Source organism: Centruroides sculpturatus, unplaced genomic scaffold (genome assembly GCF_000671375.1).
Source record: "Centruroides sculpturatus isolate CEXI.00-Female unplaced genomic scaffold, Cexi_2.0 scaffold375, whole genome shotgun sequence".
Lineage (NCBI taxonomy): Eukaryota > Metazoa > Arthropoda > Arachnida > Scorpiones > Buthidae > Centruroides > Centruroides sculpturatus.
In genome coordinates this window covers 606,038-622,445 of record NW_019384589.1, presented here as the reverse complement: position 1 = coordinate 622,445, position 16,408 = coordinate 606,038, and the positions used below count along the sequence as shown (strand labels likewise).

Sequence of the window (16,408 nt, the reverse complement as noted above, 5' to 3'; positions counted from 1 at the left end):
TGTCACCAGGCTTACAAATACAATCACTAACTCTTATGTTATTTCCTCCATGGTCAAACATTGTAAACACAAAAAGGTTTTTTGCTGGACCACTGAGATAGAAAACATAAAACAGTAGTAGATTAATTAATTAAGAAGGTAATTTAGAAATGAGCAGGACCCGGACATTAATGTCACACTTAGCGACAAGTGCAGGCATAAACACAATGCTTACAAAACACTTATAGATAAAACAAGGACTAACACTTAAAAAATTTCTGCATCAACACTTGCTATTGCAACCCCTGCTCTGAATCGTACTACTTAGATTGTAAGGAAAAACGCCGCCTCCGAATCCTCTCTACTATCCAAATAGACTCCATGATAGTTGTTACACAGAGAAAACTATCGCATACATTCTCACTAGTCTTTGCCCTTCAGATGACCCACAGCGAGATGACAGTACACAAGCATTCATCATAAGTTCTACACTCACTCCATCTAATGCAGACAATGACCACAACTTTACCTACATCGAGGTTTTGAATGCCATCTGTTTGCTCACCGATAACAAAGTCACAGGTCTTGACCACATAACCACTAGGATGATAAAGCATGCGTTTGAGGCCAATCCTACAGTGTTTGTAATTCTCTTTAATATCTGCTTGAACGCTGGCCTACTTTTTACTCAGTGGAAAAAGGCTAGTGTCAAATTGATTCCCAAATCCACCTGCACTGACTTACAAAAAATACAGACTTATCTGCCTTCTCCCAACTCTGAGAAAAGTGTTAGACGATCTAATGATAAATAGGAACACGTGGCATGTATGCAAGCATAGAGCCCTACATCATAATTAGTTTGACTTCTCTAAAAACAAAAGTACTGTAGATGCCATCCACCGAGCCAGTAATGACATTTAGACTAGGTTACCCACCAGGTTAAACAAAACAATCAGCATACTGCAATTATCGCTATTCACTTTAGAGGCACCATTCATCACGCCTGGTAACCTTCTATCTTACACACATTACACGCTCATCATTGCCATTATAATTATTACAAACTTCTTCAGTCCTATCTCAGCGACAGGAGTGCAGGTGTTTATACAACACAAAATAACATAGTCATATCCATCACTCGAGGCTATCCTCAGGGATCCACGTCTGGTCCTGGTCTCTGAAACATAGTTTATAACTCTATCCTGCACTAAAATGGCACCCTGCCTCCTTGCTGACACATACAAAGCTATGCAAACAACACAACTATACTATATTCACACAGAAACGATGAATGCTTACAGGACATATGCAACGACATTCTCAATAACATTCATCAGTTAAGTATTAAGCATGGGCAATTTATTAACATAGACAAATGCGAAAGCATGATACTTGGTAGGAATGCGCTACTTGTCAGGAAGCTTAACTTTCAAATAGGTGCAAACAGAATAATGCAAACAACAAAAATTAAATATTTAGGTGCTATTCTTAACAAGAAACTTAAATTTGCACCCCACATCAGTTAAATAATGGAAAAAGCTAAAAAGACGGCCAATGCCCTTATTAGTGTTCCTAAGAACATATGTGGCCTTGGCCCTACTGTTACTAAGCTTATTTAGAAAGGTGCAACTGAGTCAGCACTCCTCTATACCATACAGGTCTGAGGCCACGTGGCTGCCAAAGTCCATAACCATAAAAAAACTCTTATGTGTTCAAAAGATTGCAGATCTCTGCATTTGTAAGGCTTATAGGACCGCACCCAATAGTGCCCTTTTGGTAATGTCAGATTTGACCCACATCGACTAAGAAATTAAATGCATTATTTGGCAGGAAAATCTTGTCATCTTACCCTGGCAAGATTGCAGCAACCCAGAAATCAACAAAATGGTTAGAATAGGTATGATTTCTCCAGTTTGACCTTGATTGATAATATCAAAAAGTTCAGCATGGACGAAAATATTCTTCTAACTTATGAATACGTCCCTTCTATCAGCTTGCCACTGACATTTACTTCGAAGATCCAGATGATCATCTCATGTTTAGGATTTACACTGACTTACCAAGATTGGTGACAATATAGGTGCCGCTTTTGTAGTTTACTCTGACTCAGGCTGCGAGCTTCAAAACGCTTGCTTCCATCTAGGTACGCACTGTTCAATAGCACAGATGGAAACTTTAGCTATTTATATGAGTATAATTCACATTAGGCATAGATAGGACAAAAGACGCCACTTACAATTTCACATTTATTCTGACAGTAAGATAGCTTTACACAGGACTGCAAAGTCTGATAGCCATTCATTCATTCATTCATTCATTCATTTTCATTTTATTAAAATAACATAAGTTACATTTCCTGATTTTGCTGAGCATTATCAGGATTTAAAAACACTAACTAATTATGACAATGAATACAGCATATTAATAAACATTAAGAGTAAAATTGTACAATGATGGGAGGGCAACAAGGATATTATACAGGGGTAATATATAATTATACAAGTAAAATTTTATGAAAAATAAGATAGTTTAAAATATACAGTAACAATTAAAGTAACGAAGATAAAATAAAATTAGAATCACAACAATTAAGCGCAAGTTAACAAATTATAAAAGAAGCGAACAGCAGAAGTGCAAAGATATTATAGATGATACATATATAGAAATGAGTATATATACAAACTATAATATATAATAATAAGACAGTATAGTGTAAAGTAGTAATAATCATTTGCACCAAAGTACTTATGTTTCGGCCACAGAAAATCCGCTAGTAGTTGAGCAATGGAAGTTGAACAATGTTCTCAACACCACTGAACTCCGCCAAGCATCTGTGCGTAATATTCCGACATAGTAAGAGCCACCAGAAGTTGAAGGATTGTCTTCACGCTGCATCATTTATATTCATTGGAAGTTGAAGAAACTTCGTCCACACCACAGTTATTTCAATAGCAAGGAAACCACTAGACGATCATATGATAATGGTGCACAAGAATAGAACACATAATATAATACACAAGTACACCACAAAGCATGGATTGATGTAGAGTTGATGCAGAAAACAGTCCAGTAGAAAAATGTAAGCTCCTTCCAGTTTCAGTAAACTCAATAAATGTAATAACGTGTATTAAGTTCAAACACGAACTGTTGTAGCATGACAAAAATAGTTCCACCAGGTATTACCACAGAGAAACAGTGACAGTGCGTCAAGTATATCTCCACCAGTAGAACCTACAGGATTACCCAGAGTGTCAGCCACAAGAAAATGTACACAAAGATGCCAAGTATACTACTGCACCAACTAAAGTCCAGCAAACACAATAACCACCAATATGCTTAAAGTGGTACGGCGTTAACACAGTGTGCAGTCCAATTAGTAGTATACAGTCCCACTAGTCACAGTAAAGTCCAGAAGAAAGTGAAAAAGAATTTCTTCTTAAGTGACATTTGTTCTGTTGATGTGCAATTATGACCACAAGGTGCAAGACCAAAAGTGAATAGCCAGGAAACTATCATAATTTACAATCCGCTGCAGTCGAATTTTAAACAAACCACAAGATCCCTAAGTTTAATTGAGGAGATCACCTCCAACNGTCTATCGGGCTCCGTTATGGGCGTTGGCCATCAGGAGGAAACGTATGTGGAGTCTGGACACTTTCAAATCGGTCGGAGGACTCCCCGAATTATGACTAATTTCTCCTTTTATTTCCAAACTTCGTCCAATCATCGTATAGTAACTCTTTCGTGAGAACGGATGAGAGGGGGATGAATGAGGGGTAACCATTTCCCATCGGAGCGAGATTTTTAACCAGATATGGGAAAAACAGCGGATGTTCTCCTCGATGAAAGGAAATAACATTTGTCATCTAGTTTTTCCCACGTCTAAAACAATATTTTTCTCACCAAAACGAAGTATTATTTGGTGACATTATTTAAGCATATTTAATAAAAATTATTAAATGAGGCCTAGGGCCTTCCGGATCTCACACATGGATTGATGTAGAGTTGATGCAGAAAACAGTCCAGTAGAAAAATGTAAGCTCCTTCCAGTTTCAGTAAACTCGATAAATGTAATAACGTGTATTAGGTTCAAACACGAACTGTTGTAGCATGACAAAAATAGTTCCACCAAGTATTACCACAGTCTGATAGCCACTACGAACTCTTCCATCTCATACACCACATTCTCAGACACTTAGAAAACAAGATTAAAATAGAATTCTAATGGGTTCTGGTTCTTGCGGGGTTCTTGGCAGTGAGATTGCTGACCAGGTTGCTAAACAAGCTGCAAAGGCTGTAGTCATTTGTACTTTGAGTTATATTCCTACCTCGTGCATCAACAATCATGTCAAAAAGCAAAACTTCATTCTCTGCAAACAGATAAAACCGTCACACCACTAGTAGGCTCATATACATTTTCATCCCCAAGGTTGACACCACTGTGAGTCTTCGCCACTTTTACTGTAGTTACACCCTCACTCAGCTACTTAAAGGAAATAGCACCTTTAAGCAATACTTGCATAGATTTAAACTTGGAGACAAATCACAATGCGATTGTGGTATTCAGGAAGACCAAACACCACTTCACTTAATTTTTCGCTGCAACAGACACAATCACATTAGGTATAGCTTAATGGGAGCTGCTATTATTGAAGAGTACAACTGGCCTTGCAATTCGCACCAACTCATTCACACATGTACTGTACAATGTTCCATCATCTACTCGCATTGATATCTCCTAGTGAGGCTCTTGAGAGCACTCTCTCCTGGAGCACGGATATCACTTAGCTTTCTCTTGCTTTGTTTCAACTGTCGATATATAGCTGCCTTTCAATTTTGTATTTTAATCCTTATTTCCTGTCTTTTATTAGTTAAATTCAGTTAGTTTAAGTAAGTCCTAGTTGTAAGTTAGATTAGTTAATATTAGATAGGTTAGGTTAAACTAGATTCGGGTGTGTTTGCTCTAGTTGTCTGGTTAGGTACGTTTTAGATTACGGTAGGTTACTTAAGAATGTAAGTAAGTTAATGTTATAAAAAAAAATTGGTGTCTTGCTAATTTATTTCTGTGGGTTCATTTGTCTCGCCTAGTTTGTCATGTATTCGTTTGCTTTCTTGCACTTGCTGTCTAGCTGTTAAGTAATATTAAGATTCACGATCGCGTTCAGTTTTGTTCGTATTAAGTAGGTATATCTTCCTACTAACAGCCATTTGGCACTAACATCTACACTTTAACTATTCCTGGCAACGCTCAATTATTGGTGTTTGCTACATTCAGGTTTTTTAGACCCTTCGGGAAAGTACGGGATTGATTCCTTAAAACTGCATGCCACCGTCAATATAAAGAGTACTGTAGCCAAATGTACGCTGTTCAGGAGTACATTTCTCTGGGTCTATCTCCTCTCCCTCCTTCTTCCCATGCCTTTTCCCTTACCAACTTTCTGTCGCCTAAACTTTTCGTGAACGGTCGATGTCTTTCTTTTATGTATGTATGTATGGTTACTTATGCTATGAATAACTTTAATTTACTGCAAAATATGAGGTATATAGAAGAACGATATACTGTGTTTTGTTGTTTGTATCTACACGCTGCAGATGTCTATACTTAAAACAGTTCTTTTTTTTTTAATTTAAACTCAAAAATAACACATGTACTGTTTCTATTTATGACCATGCTATAGACTTTCTTTTAATTCTTGAAACATGAGGTAACATACAGACTTGAATAATATATATATTTTAGCACATTTTATGCCTAATATAAAAGGTATCGTCGTATATACAATGGAATGTACTTTATGTGAATGATACATTAAATGCCTCATTCAGTATAAAAATTCGATAAATATTCGTTTAAATTAAATTTATTATCAGCACTATTTACGTTTAGTTCATTGTTTTTTTCCTTGCATTTTATACTTACTAAACTCCGAAATGATAGATCTGACATCATAATTGATTAAAATTATCTTTATCATTAATTTGGATTAGGTGGTACAATATGTAAAAATGAAAGTATAATAAAAATGGTTGCAGCTGAGGTAAGTTTTTTTCTTGAAGGTTTACATAAGTTAATTAATTTACTTACTTTTATACTTGTGTTATAGATGCCATTCTATGTTGACCTAGACAAAGAAAAAAAAAGAAGTTGTGGACGGAGTTGACGTAAACATAATTAAATTATTGTTCGATAAATTAAATTGTGTAAGGTAAGAAATTAATCTATTTGTTAAAAGTTATGTTTCCTTAAACTAATATTAATTTTATTTACTTAAAAATCAAACATTTTTTCAGTTACGAAATAGTTCAAATTGAAACAGTAGTTGGTGTAGAAGACGAAAATGGATCATGGAATGGAGTTTATGGAAGACTGCAACGAGAAGTAATGTTAAACAACCAAAATAATTACCTCATTTCGCAAACAAAATTAAATTTATCTCGTTTTAATTTTAGGAAGCGGATTTTAGTGTGACTTCATTATATATTACGCACGAGCGTTATAAGGTTGTGGATTTCTGTGTTACTGTTGCCACTGACGAAGCCATTTTTATTGTTTCTTCTCCGAAACAAGTTTCTAAATTAGGAACTATATTTAGACCCTTTACAATTACGGTAAGTTTGTAAAGACTCAAATTTTTTTATTGCGATAAGTGGATATATGAATCTTAAATATTGTCAGAAACACCTTATACTGCTGAAAAAAAAAAAATTAAAATTTGACGATGGCGTGTTATTTAATGAATAATACAATTTATATATGATTTTTCTTATGAGGTATGACTTGAGCAACTTTACCCAATTTTAACCTAGACATATAAAAATGACATGAAAAATTTCCCAACGTCAGATGCAAATATTGGACCAACATGCCAATTTCACTGTTTATGTTTAATGAAAATTAACCAAGTTACATTATTGTTTACTGTTTTTGTTTTATTAAATAATTTTACATAACTAAAATGAAACCAAAACGTTACATCACGTTTTTACTTTCATTTTAATTCTTTACATTAAATACGTTACTTCAAATTACTGTATTTCTTCCGTGTTTTAATATAGTATTAATATTTAATTTTAGGTTTGGATAGCACTTTTTACTGCTATAATTATAACAGGAATAGCTCTGTATTTAATTCATTCAAAAAAATGGATACGAAACCAGAAGGATAAACAATCATGGCCTATCAACGAAATATTTTGGTTTCTCTTCTCCACTTTGATATCTCAAGGTAATATATCTACTGCATATTTCTTAAAGAAAAATGTCTATATTCACGTGGATAAAAATCGCCATTGTGATATAATTAATAAGTATACGTTAATAATTTGCAATGATAATTGACAGGTGGTAAAATAGGTCACATCAGAAACAGCACAACTAGAATCACAATTGGTGCCTGGTTATTAATAACAGTAGTCCTCATATCGGGTTATTGTGGAGTTCTCTTCTCCATTATGACTTATCCTGTATACGAATCGATACCTACAACTATTGAAGAACTTGCAGATTCTGTGATGAAAGGAGAATATTCTTGTGGAACAACAGAAGATTCGGCCATGGAAACTTATATCTTGGTATAATTAACTCTATTTCATAATCGTGTGTTTTTTTATTTTCAAACAATCTGAGAGTATTCAAAATTTTTATTAAAAAATTGCTTACATAATTTAACAGTTGATCATTCTCTGACGAATTATTTTTAGGAAACGAATGAGAAAAATGTCAAAGTTCTTGGTGACCATTTAAGAAAATATCCTGAAAATTTATTTTCTGATTTGGACGATGCTTTTCAACGTGTACTAGACACGAAATATGCTTTTTTCCATTCTAAAAGTGTAGTAGAATCAATGGCTAGAATTAAAGGAGAAGAAAAATTTGCATATTCAAAAGACATTTTATTGAATTACATGGTGTCATATCCAAGAAAAAAGATGTTTGAATTTAAAAATGAAGTAGACGAAATGTAAGTTATGTTCAGGGAACTTAATGAATCTATTTTAAAAAATCTAGCAACGAGTTGTTTAACTTACATGGTAATATTTAGGCTGTCATCGATTTTTATAATTTATTATTTTATTAAAAATAATTTTTATATTCATATCTATTATAAAATTAAAAGAAAACATAATTTTCAGTGTAAGGATAGGTTATATTTAAAAATTTTTGAATGCTAATAACGAGTAAAATCGTCATGAAGTCTGACCGTTTTGGAGATAGACAAGACCCCCTGTATCTCTGTACATTCATACCCTTTGATTCTGTTAAATTTTAATCATTAATCTTTTTGTTACGTAATAAATGATCTTTGTGTTTATGCTTAATATCTGCGGGGTGGCGACATCCATCACCCCACCATCCATTCTGCCCACCTTGAAATCCCTAGATTTCAAGATTACTTGAGTTTTCAGGCAATCTACATAGCTGATTGATGTTTCGAGTAAATAATCCGTCTTTTGTTTTTATGTCGACAACTCTGACATGTCCATCCTTACCAGGGTGAGTTTTTATAATTCTAGCCAAAATCCACTTTGTATGTGGTATATTCTTTTCTTTGACAAGAACTAAATCATTGTACTGCAGGTTTCTTCTTTTTTCTGTCCATTTTGGTCTATTTTGTAGTTGGCTCAGGTACTCCAAATGCCAACGTTTCCAAATGTCTTGCACCATGCGCTGGAGTAACTGCCATCGGGATAATCGATTCAACTTAATATGCTGAAGATCAGGTTCTGGTAAAGAAGTTAGGGCTTCCCCAAGAAGGAAGTGCGCTGGAGTTAATGCTGATAGTTCATTTGGATCTTCACTGATTGGTGTCAGAGGTCGCGAATTCAAACAAGCTTCAATTTGATTAAATACAGTGGTTAATTCTTCATAAGTAAGAATTTGATTGCCTATGATTCTTCTCATATGTTTCTTAGCAGATTTGATATTTGATTCCCATAATCCGCCAAAATGTGGGGAATGAGGAGGAATAAAGTGCCAGTTTATACCTTGATTACAACTAGTTGAAATAACTTCCTGTTTAGTACTGTCTTTATTCAAAAATTGCAGTAACTCCCGAAGCTCATTGTTAGCACCGACAAAGTTTGTGCCATTGTCACTAAATATATCAGTGGGCTTACCTCTTCTTGAAGTAAACCTTCTCAAAGCTGCTATAAAAGCTGCAGTTGTTAAATCACTTACGACTTCAAGATGGACTGCTTTTGTAGCCATACAGATAAATAACGCTAAATATGATTTCCAGTGTTTTGTTGTTCTTCCATGTGACACCTTAATAGGAAATGGTCCTGCGTAATCTATTCCAACCTTCGAAAAAGGTCGCAGTTGCTGAACACGATATTGTGGAAGGACACCCATTTGTTGACTTTCTTCCGAAGCTCGATCTCGAAAACAAGCCATACAGTCTTTAGTATACCTCTTTACTGAAGTTCGAGTATGCGGAATCCAGAACAGTTGTCGAATTTGAGCTATCAAAAGATTAATGCTCGGATGAAGCAGCAACTTGTGAAAATATTGCACGATGATTTTTGTGAGATGGTGTTTCTCTGGTAATAGTAGTGGATGTTTTGCATCAAAACTGATATTTGCATTCTGCAGTCTACCTCCAACTCGAAGACAGCACTGCTCATCAACAAATGGTGCGAGTGCGCGTAATCTGTGCTTTGAGTTATTTGTTTTAATTGCTTCAAAAACATCTCTAAAGCAAACCTGCTGTACATGTCGAATAATGCAGATCGCTGAATGTTTTGTTTCTGTTGGAGTTAACTGTCCTATTTGTCTATTTTTCTTTTCTTTCTTACAGTTGTTAATAAATCTTCTGCAATAAGCAAGGATGCGTTGAAGTTTTAACCATGAAGATGATTTTCTTATATTCAAAGGATCTTCAATCTCAGTTTTGCCTGTGAAAGCGACCGTTGTCTTCTTTCTTTCTTCTTGAACATCATAATAATTGATTGTATTTACCTTCCAAGTTACCTCCTCATCGTAAAGAAACTTTGGTCCATTCCACCATTGATCACACGAGTTTAACGTAGCTGGGTTAAGCCCACGTGACGCATAGTCTGCAGGATTATCTTTGGATTTAACGTGCTTCCAGTGTTGTGGAGGAAGATAAGTCTGAATCTCACTTACTCGGTTTGCCACGAAAGTTTTCCAATTTCTAGGCTCACTTTTAATCCAAGACAAAGCTATAGTTGAATCTGACCAAGCGAAAATGTCTTCTTTATTTATTTGCAATTGTTGATTCACTCGATGCATTAGCTTAGCTAAGAGTTGTATAGCACAGAGTTCTAATCTAGGAAGAGTCACAACCTTCAATGGAGCCACTTTAGTCTTTGCACAGAGTATCTTGATTACAATTTCTCCCTGAATTCGTTGCCTGCTGTACACGACAGCAGCATAAGCTCGTTCAGATGCGTCAGCAAACCCATGCAGTTGAAGTGGATATTTTCTGTCAATAGCATGACGTGGTATTTTTATTTCTGTTAATGTTTGAAGTTCAGCCCTAAAGCCTTTCCATTGTTCTGCAATGACTGTAGGTAGCAATTCATCCCATGTTGTTCCAATTGTCCAAAGGCGTTGGAGCATCATTTTGGCCTTGATTGTGACTGGTGCTAACCAACCCAATGGATCAAATAGTCGTGCGATGTCTGAAATTACAGTACGTTTTGTAGGTGGTTGACTAGAGAATTTACATAACACGAAGTAAAATATATCTTCCTTAGTGTTCCAATTAAGACCTAAGGCCTTCGTTAAGTCAGATACCTTAATGTGATGATTGTCAGTACTCTCAGATTGTTGTAAGGCTGATATCACTGTCCTGTCATTTGAGATCCACTTGCGAAGATAAAATTGTCCTTTATTTAGCATCTCTGTAAGCTGTTGACACAAATAAACTGCCTCCTGGCCTTCGTCTCTACCTGTCATTAAATCGTCCACGTAGAAGTCACGTTCAACCACTGTCGACGCTTCAGGAAAATGTTCTCTTTCATCGATCGACAGTTGTTTCAAGGTCCTGGTAGCTAAATACGGACCAGATGTGGTACCATACGTTACTGTGTTCAGTTCATATTCTTTCACTGGCAATTCTGGTGATGATCTCCACAAAATGCGTTGCCATCTTCTATCCTCATTGTTCATAGATATCTGTCTGAACATCTTTTCTATGTCTGCCGATATAGCAATCTTCCACGTACGGAAACGAAGCAAGATTTCAAATATATCATCTTGGATTTTAGGTCCCACACAGATTTGTTCATTTAGTGATTTATTGTTCGATGACTTGGCTGAGGCATCAAAAACTACACGGAGCTTCGTGGTTTCGCTGCTTTCTCGTATGACGCAATGATGAGGTATATAATAACACTCTTCAGTAGTCGAGACTTCAGACATGTGGTGCTTATTTTCATACTCTTTCATGAAATCATTGTATTGAGTACGAATGTACGGATCCTTTTCTAGTCTTCTTTCCAATGCCTGAAGCCGACGAAATGCCATCTGCTTGGAGTCTCCTAACGTTGGTCTTTCTTCCCTAAAGGGAAATGAGACTGAATAGCGTCCATTTTCTTGTCTTCGATGAGTTTTTTGAAAATGTTCTTCACATTTTGTTTCTTCTGCCGACATTTTTTGTGTAGCTTCTACCTCTTCGATTTCCCAAAATTGTTTTAGTATTTTATCTGTGTTACACGTAACAAAGTTGCAGATCACCTTGTCTTCAAGTTGCTGACCCACAGGACCTGAGACTACCCATCCAAACCTTGTGAGCTGTAAATAAGGACGGTTTGACTCCTTCACTATTGGCGTGGATGTTAAGACATCATGATAATAATCTGCTCCTAATAGAATGTCTATTTCACGAGGCTTGTTGAATGCTGAGTCTGCTAGATCTATATTCTTAATATGCTTCCAGTCTGAAATGTTAACCTTTACTGCTGGGAGAATACCTGTAAGCTTCGGCAATACGAATGCGTTAATTTGTAAAGAGAACTGGTCATATATCGACTGAAGTTGTAGCTTCACTATACCCTTCGTAACTCCAGAATCTGTTTGACCCAGACCTATAACTCTTAATTTTCCAGTTTCTCGCGGCAATCTTGTTCTTTGTACAAACGCTTCACTAACAAATGATGACTGCGATCCATTATCTAGTAGTAGTCTAGCTTTATGTTTGGTTCCAAACGAGTCAATCACATTTACCACTGCCGTCGCTAACAAGACAGTTTTTTGTTGAGTTTCAGATGCGTGGTGTGTAATAATCACTTCACTAGTGTTGCAATTCGCTGTTATACAAGAAGATGCTGCGTTTGATGCTGAAACTTGAGCGGGAGATTCGTCTTCATGTAGCATGGTGTTATGTTTCTTACGACAATGCTTGCATGTAGATGTAGATTTACAGTCTTTCACTGAGTGATTACCCTTAAAACAGTTAAAACAGAGTCCAGCATTCTTGATAGTGACCTTACGAGTTTTCACGTTCTGTTTCTGGAACGCTGGACAGTAAAAAACATGATGTGCCTCCTTGCAAACTGGGCAACTTAAAACGGTCACACTATGAGCTTTGAGTGTATTTGATAGTTTTCCTATGTTTTGTTGTGTTCTTTGTTTCCACATATTGCTCACGGAAATCTCTAGAGCACGATATCTCTGCTCCAGAAATTGCTTCAACTCATTGAATGTAGGAAATGTAGTCGTTGTAGCCTTTAATTCCCACTGTTTTCTTGTTTCATCATCAAGTTTGTTGCTTAACGTATAAACCAAAATGTGATCCCAATGATCTGTCGGCAATTTTAACACTGCTAATGCTCTGACATGTTTTACAGTAGTGTCTAGCAGTCGTTTGATTTCACTCGCTGAATCAGTCCTTGCACGTGGCTGTTGAAAAAGAGCCTTAAGATGACTGTTAATAATCTGTCGTTCGTTTTCATATCTATCTTGCAGTATCTTCCATGCTTCTGTATAATTACCATCACTGACTTCAATGGAGTGTAGGAGTTGTTCAGCTTCTCCCTTTAAAACTGATTTAAGATAATGAAGTTTTTGTACGTTTGTTAAAGTTGCATTGTTATGCACTATTGCTGAAAATAAGTCTTTAAACTTGATCCATTCTAAATAATCTCCGTTAAATGTTGGTAGTTCAATTTTTGGTAATTTTATCGACGCGGAGATTGCCTGCCCTTCAAATGATGCATTCGACTGTCTCGGTGATGCCTGTGTTGATGCCTCTGTTATTGGAGCCTTTTCGTCGATTAATGATGATAATTTGGATCGTGCTTGAATATATTTTTCCTTTACTTCTTCATAATCTTTTTCTTGAGCTGTTCATTGTTCATCGTTACTTTTGCCCGAGCAACGCCGGGCCCACCTGCTAGTTTATTAATAATTTAAGTAATTACAGTTGTAGAAAAAAACGTATAAAAAAAGCTAGATATAATTAAATTATGGAGTATTCAAACAATAATAAATTTATAAAACATAAATATGAAAATAACAAAAAAAAACATAATATCCGCGGGATGGCTACATCCATCACCCCACCATCCACTTTTTAATGGTTATATCTCCCTACAAATGTTCATAAATTTTCGACGAAAAGCACATGAGTTATTAGGCTTCGAAACAGTGAATCAAATGATTCTTTTCCCCCACACCCACACACAAACACACACACATACACTAACGTTCACTGATATAGAAAAAGCACATAAACTTTTTTCGCATTTTTTGATGTTTTAAGGTGTCCTAAATCCAAAAATGTAAAGGTCTTGTAACTCATTTTTTGACCAATCGCTATACTTGCCCTCTGTTATGTATAACAGCCAGGAACGTAAAAGTATTATTAATCTTTATTATTTTTTTTACGATTTCTAAGGAAATTTTATGAGTAGTTATGACGCTCAAAGCATACGAATATTTTTTTCGTGTTTATTTAATAATAAAAAATTATATTGTGTAAGAAACGCAAAATGTAGTTTGATTTGTCGATACATTTTGTTGTTTGCTTATAGACACTGACACTATACAATTTCTTTCAATACATGACAAATGTTTTTTATGCAACGTGTCATTACATATTTCAGCCATAAAATCAGCTATGCCTTCTTCTTCTTCTTCTTATAATTCTAACGATCCTAATTTCTTACATGAAAAGTAATATGTTACATATACATATTTTTCTTGCTTATTTTTAGATTTGGATGGATGAGAGACACCGGTATTATCGAGAAGTTGGTGACAGAGATTATTCCACCGTCTACAAAAGAAATTGCTAAAGACAATTTTCATCCTTTATCTATTGACGACGTCTTAAGTTGTTTAATTCTTCTCGCGGCCGGATATGGATTTTCTATTGTAGCTTTTGTAATAGAATTGACGTATAATCGTACTGTTAAACGTTGATATATAAAACACTGAAATTTATTTTATTAACTAATCTATCAAATTATACCAATTATACTGCTTATGGCAAAATGAAACATCAGTGCATAATAATTACACAGTGATCATTCTTTTACTGTTGCCATTATCATTTAGATATAAAATTTTAATAAAATATTTTAATTTGAATTGTTTCAGTTATTTAGTTGAAGTGAAATACACAAAAGAAAAAGTTATGTTACTTCCCATGTATAATGCGCCTCCTTATTTCTCACAAGAATTTTTAAAAAAAAACTACGCCCTATATGCTGAAAAATACTATATATGGAGGTTAATTGTAAAAGTTTAAATACGATATAAGTGTTTTTATTTTTACATTAGAAATGATTAAAATTTGTAATTCAATTATATTTAATTATATCAATAAACAGTGTAATATTTTAGATAATTCTGACACTTTAGATCATTATAGTGAAGGATGTCGATAAGTAGCAGGTGTATTTAATTCTCGTACCCATTAAAAAATGCACTTTAAGAGAATTAATTAATAATTCATTTTTGTAAACTGATGCTGTCATAATTCTCTATAAATTAGCACCCAAATAGGTGCCATTTTCCCATTAAATGTCCTTCCGAGATGTATTTTCCTTTGGCAGATTACACGTGCCTTATCCTAACACTCTTCTTCATCTTCCTCTTCCTATCCGTGTGATAATCTTAGAAGAATCCTTTCAACGTTGATTATACTCTCAAATTGCAAGGTTCAATTAGCAAATAACAACCTGGGCCAATGCAGAAGATTATTTTTTCTTGGATGATTGTGGACTTGAACATAAAAATGAAGATTGTTGGCTTGGAATACGGACTTCAAGAATGTATGGAGTATTCATACATTCATCAAGTTGTATGGAGTATTCATCATCTTGAAGATGATGAATACTCCATACACTCGAAGGAATTCATGATGGATGATGCTGTGGATTTAGTGGAAGTTTTCATCTTCCACATGAGGTAATCGGTCTTTCTAACACTTAGCTTCGTCGAAAGTAATTGTACAAATGATGCAGCTTTATTTGGTGATGATTCAGCACTACAATGTTTTAACTACTGAACGATCATAGGGAACGTTTATATATTTTATATCAATACTTAGTGTTTACACGTGTTTATATGTCTCCATACTGTTTTTGGAATTAAGCTGAATTTTGCACCTTTTATTGAGGAGAATTTTCCTCGTATCAACTTCGTATAAGGGTGCTCATATGTTACTTAATCTTTCTTTTTTCTTTATTTCTTGAGGTCATTCTTGTTGTTATCTTAATGCTTTTATTTTTACTTTTAAGACGAGTTACCAATTAAAAATATTTTTAAAAATTACTTTTTCTCTCTGAAGTTTTTAAAATGTTTAAAACTTTATTAGAATGAATTCTTGGCAAGTTATATTTAAACTTTTCAATCTTACTCTATTTTAAATGACCTTAAAATTCATTTACATAAGAGCTGTTTCTATCATTAGTAACAGAGAAAGTAATTAATTTTACTATCCAACGATCGAAAGTAGAAACTAACTTTAAAAAGTTTCCATTTAAATTGTTCTCAGAACAATGTTTAATGTCATTATTATGTTAAATAATGTTAAATTATTATGAATATCTTTAAAAACGTTGTTGTTTAAATATTTATGCTTGGGTGTTATTGTGTGTTTATGTCTGTTTGTGGGGGGGGGAACGACTTCGTTCACCCACTTTAACAACTAATGACAGCTATAATATAGAAATGTTTCTTGTCAAAACTGTTTGCAGGAAGCTACAAATTAATACTTTACTCAAAAATATCTGGATAGCGTCAAAATGGATGAATCTCCAGCAGGATGGGAGAATACAACAAACACAATGAAGATAAAGTAGCCACCATCAGATATAATTCTACATTAATAATCCTATTTAAAAATAACAATAACACGGCAAAAACTATAGCATTTAATGTTAAAAAAAGGTGAAGACAACGTAACTAGAAGAGATATTAGGTATACTCAATTTAGAACGTACAAACCAAGAGTCA

At 34.7% G+C, this 16,408-nt stretch overlaps 2 protein-coding genes across 2 annotated transcripts; one reads left to right on the top strand and one right to left on the bottom strand.

Moving 5' to 3' along the window:
* The first annotated feature begins 6,002 nt into the window (after nucleotides 1–6,002).
* On the top strand, nucleotides 6,003–7,944 carry LOC111624710 (probable glutamate receptor). Its single transcript, XM_023367618.1, has 7 exons — nucleotides 6,003–6,017; nucleotides 6,106–6,185; nucleotides 6,271–6,358; nucleotides 6,430–6,588; nucleotides 7,055–7,205; nucleotides 7,322–7,551; nucleotides 7,681–7,944. The coding sequence occupies exons 1-7, from the start codon at nucleotides 6,003–6,005 to the stop codon at nucleotides 7,942–7,944; spliced, it is 987 nt and encodes a 328-aa protein (XP_023223386.1).
* Nucleotides 7,945–8,356: 412 nt separating this feature from the next.
* LOC111624721 lies at nucleotides 8,357–12,885 on the bottom strand. Its single transcript, XM_023367637.1, has one exon. It carries the CDS (start codon nucleotides 12,581–12,583, stop codon nucleotides 8,357–8,359), a length of 4,227 nt encoding a protein of 1,408 aa, XP_023223405.1. The 5' UTR covers nucleotides 12,584–12,885.
* Between the last annotated feature and the right edge of the window lie 3,523 nt (nucleotides 12,886–16,408).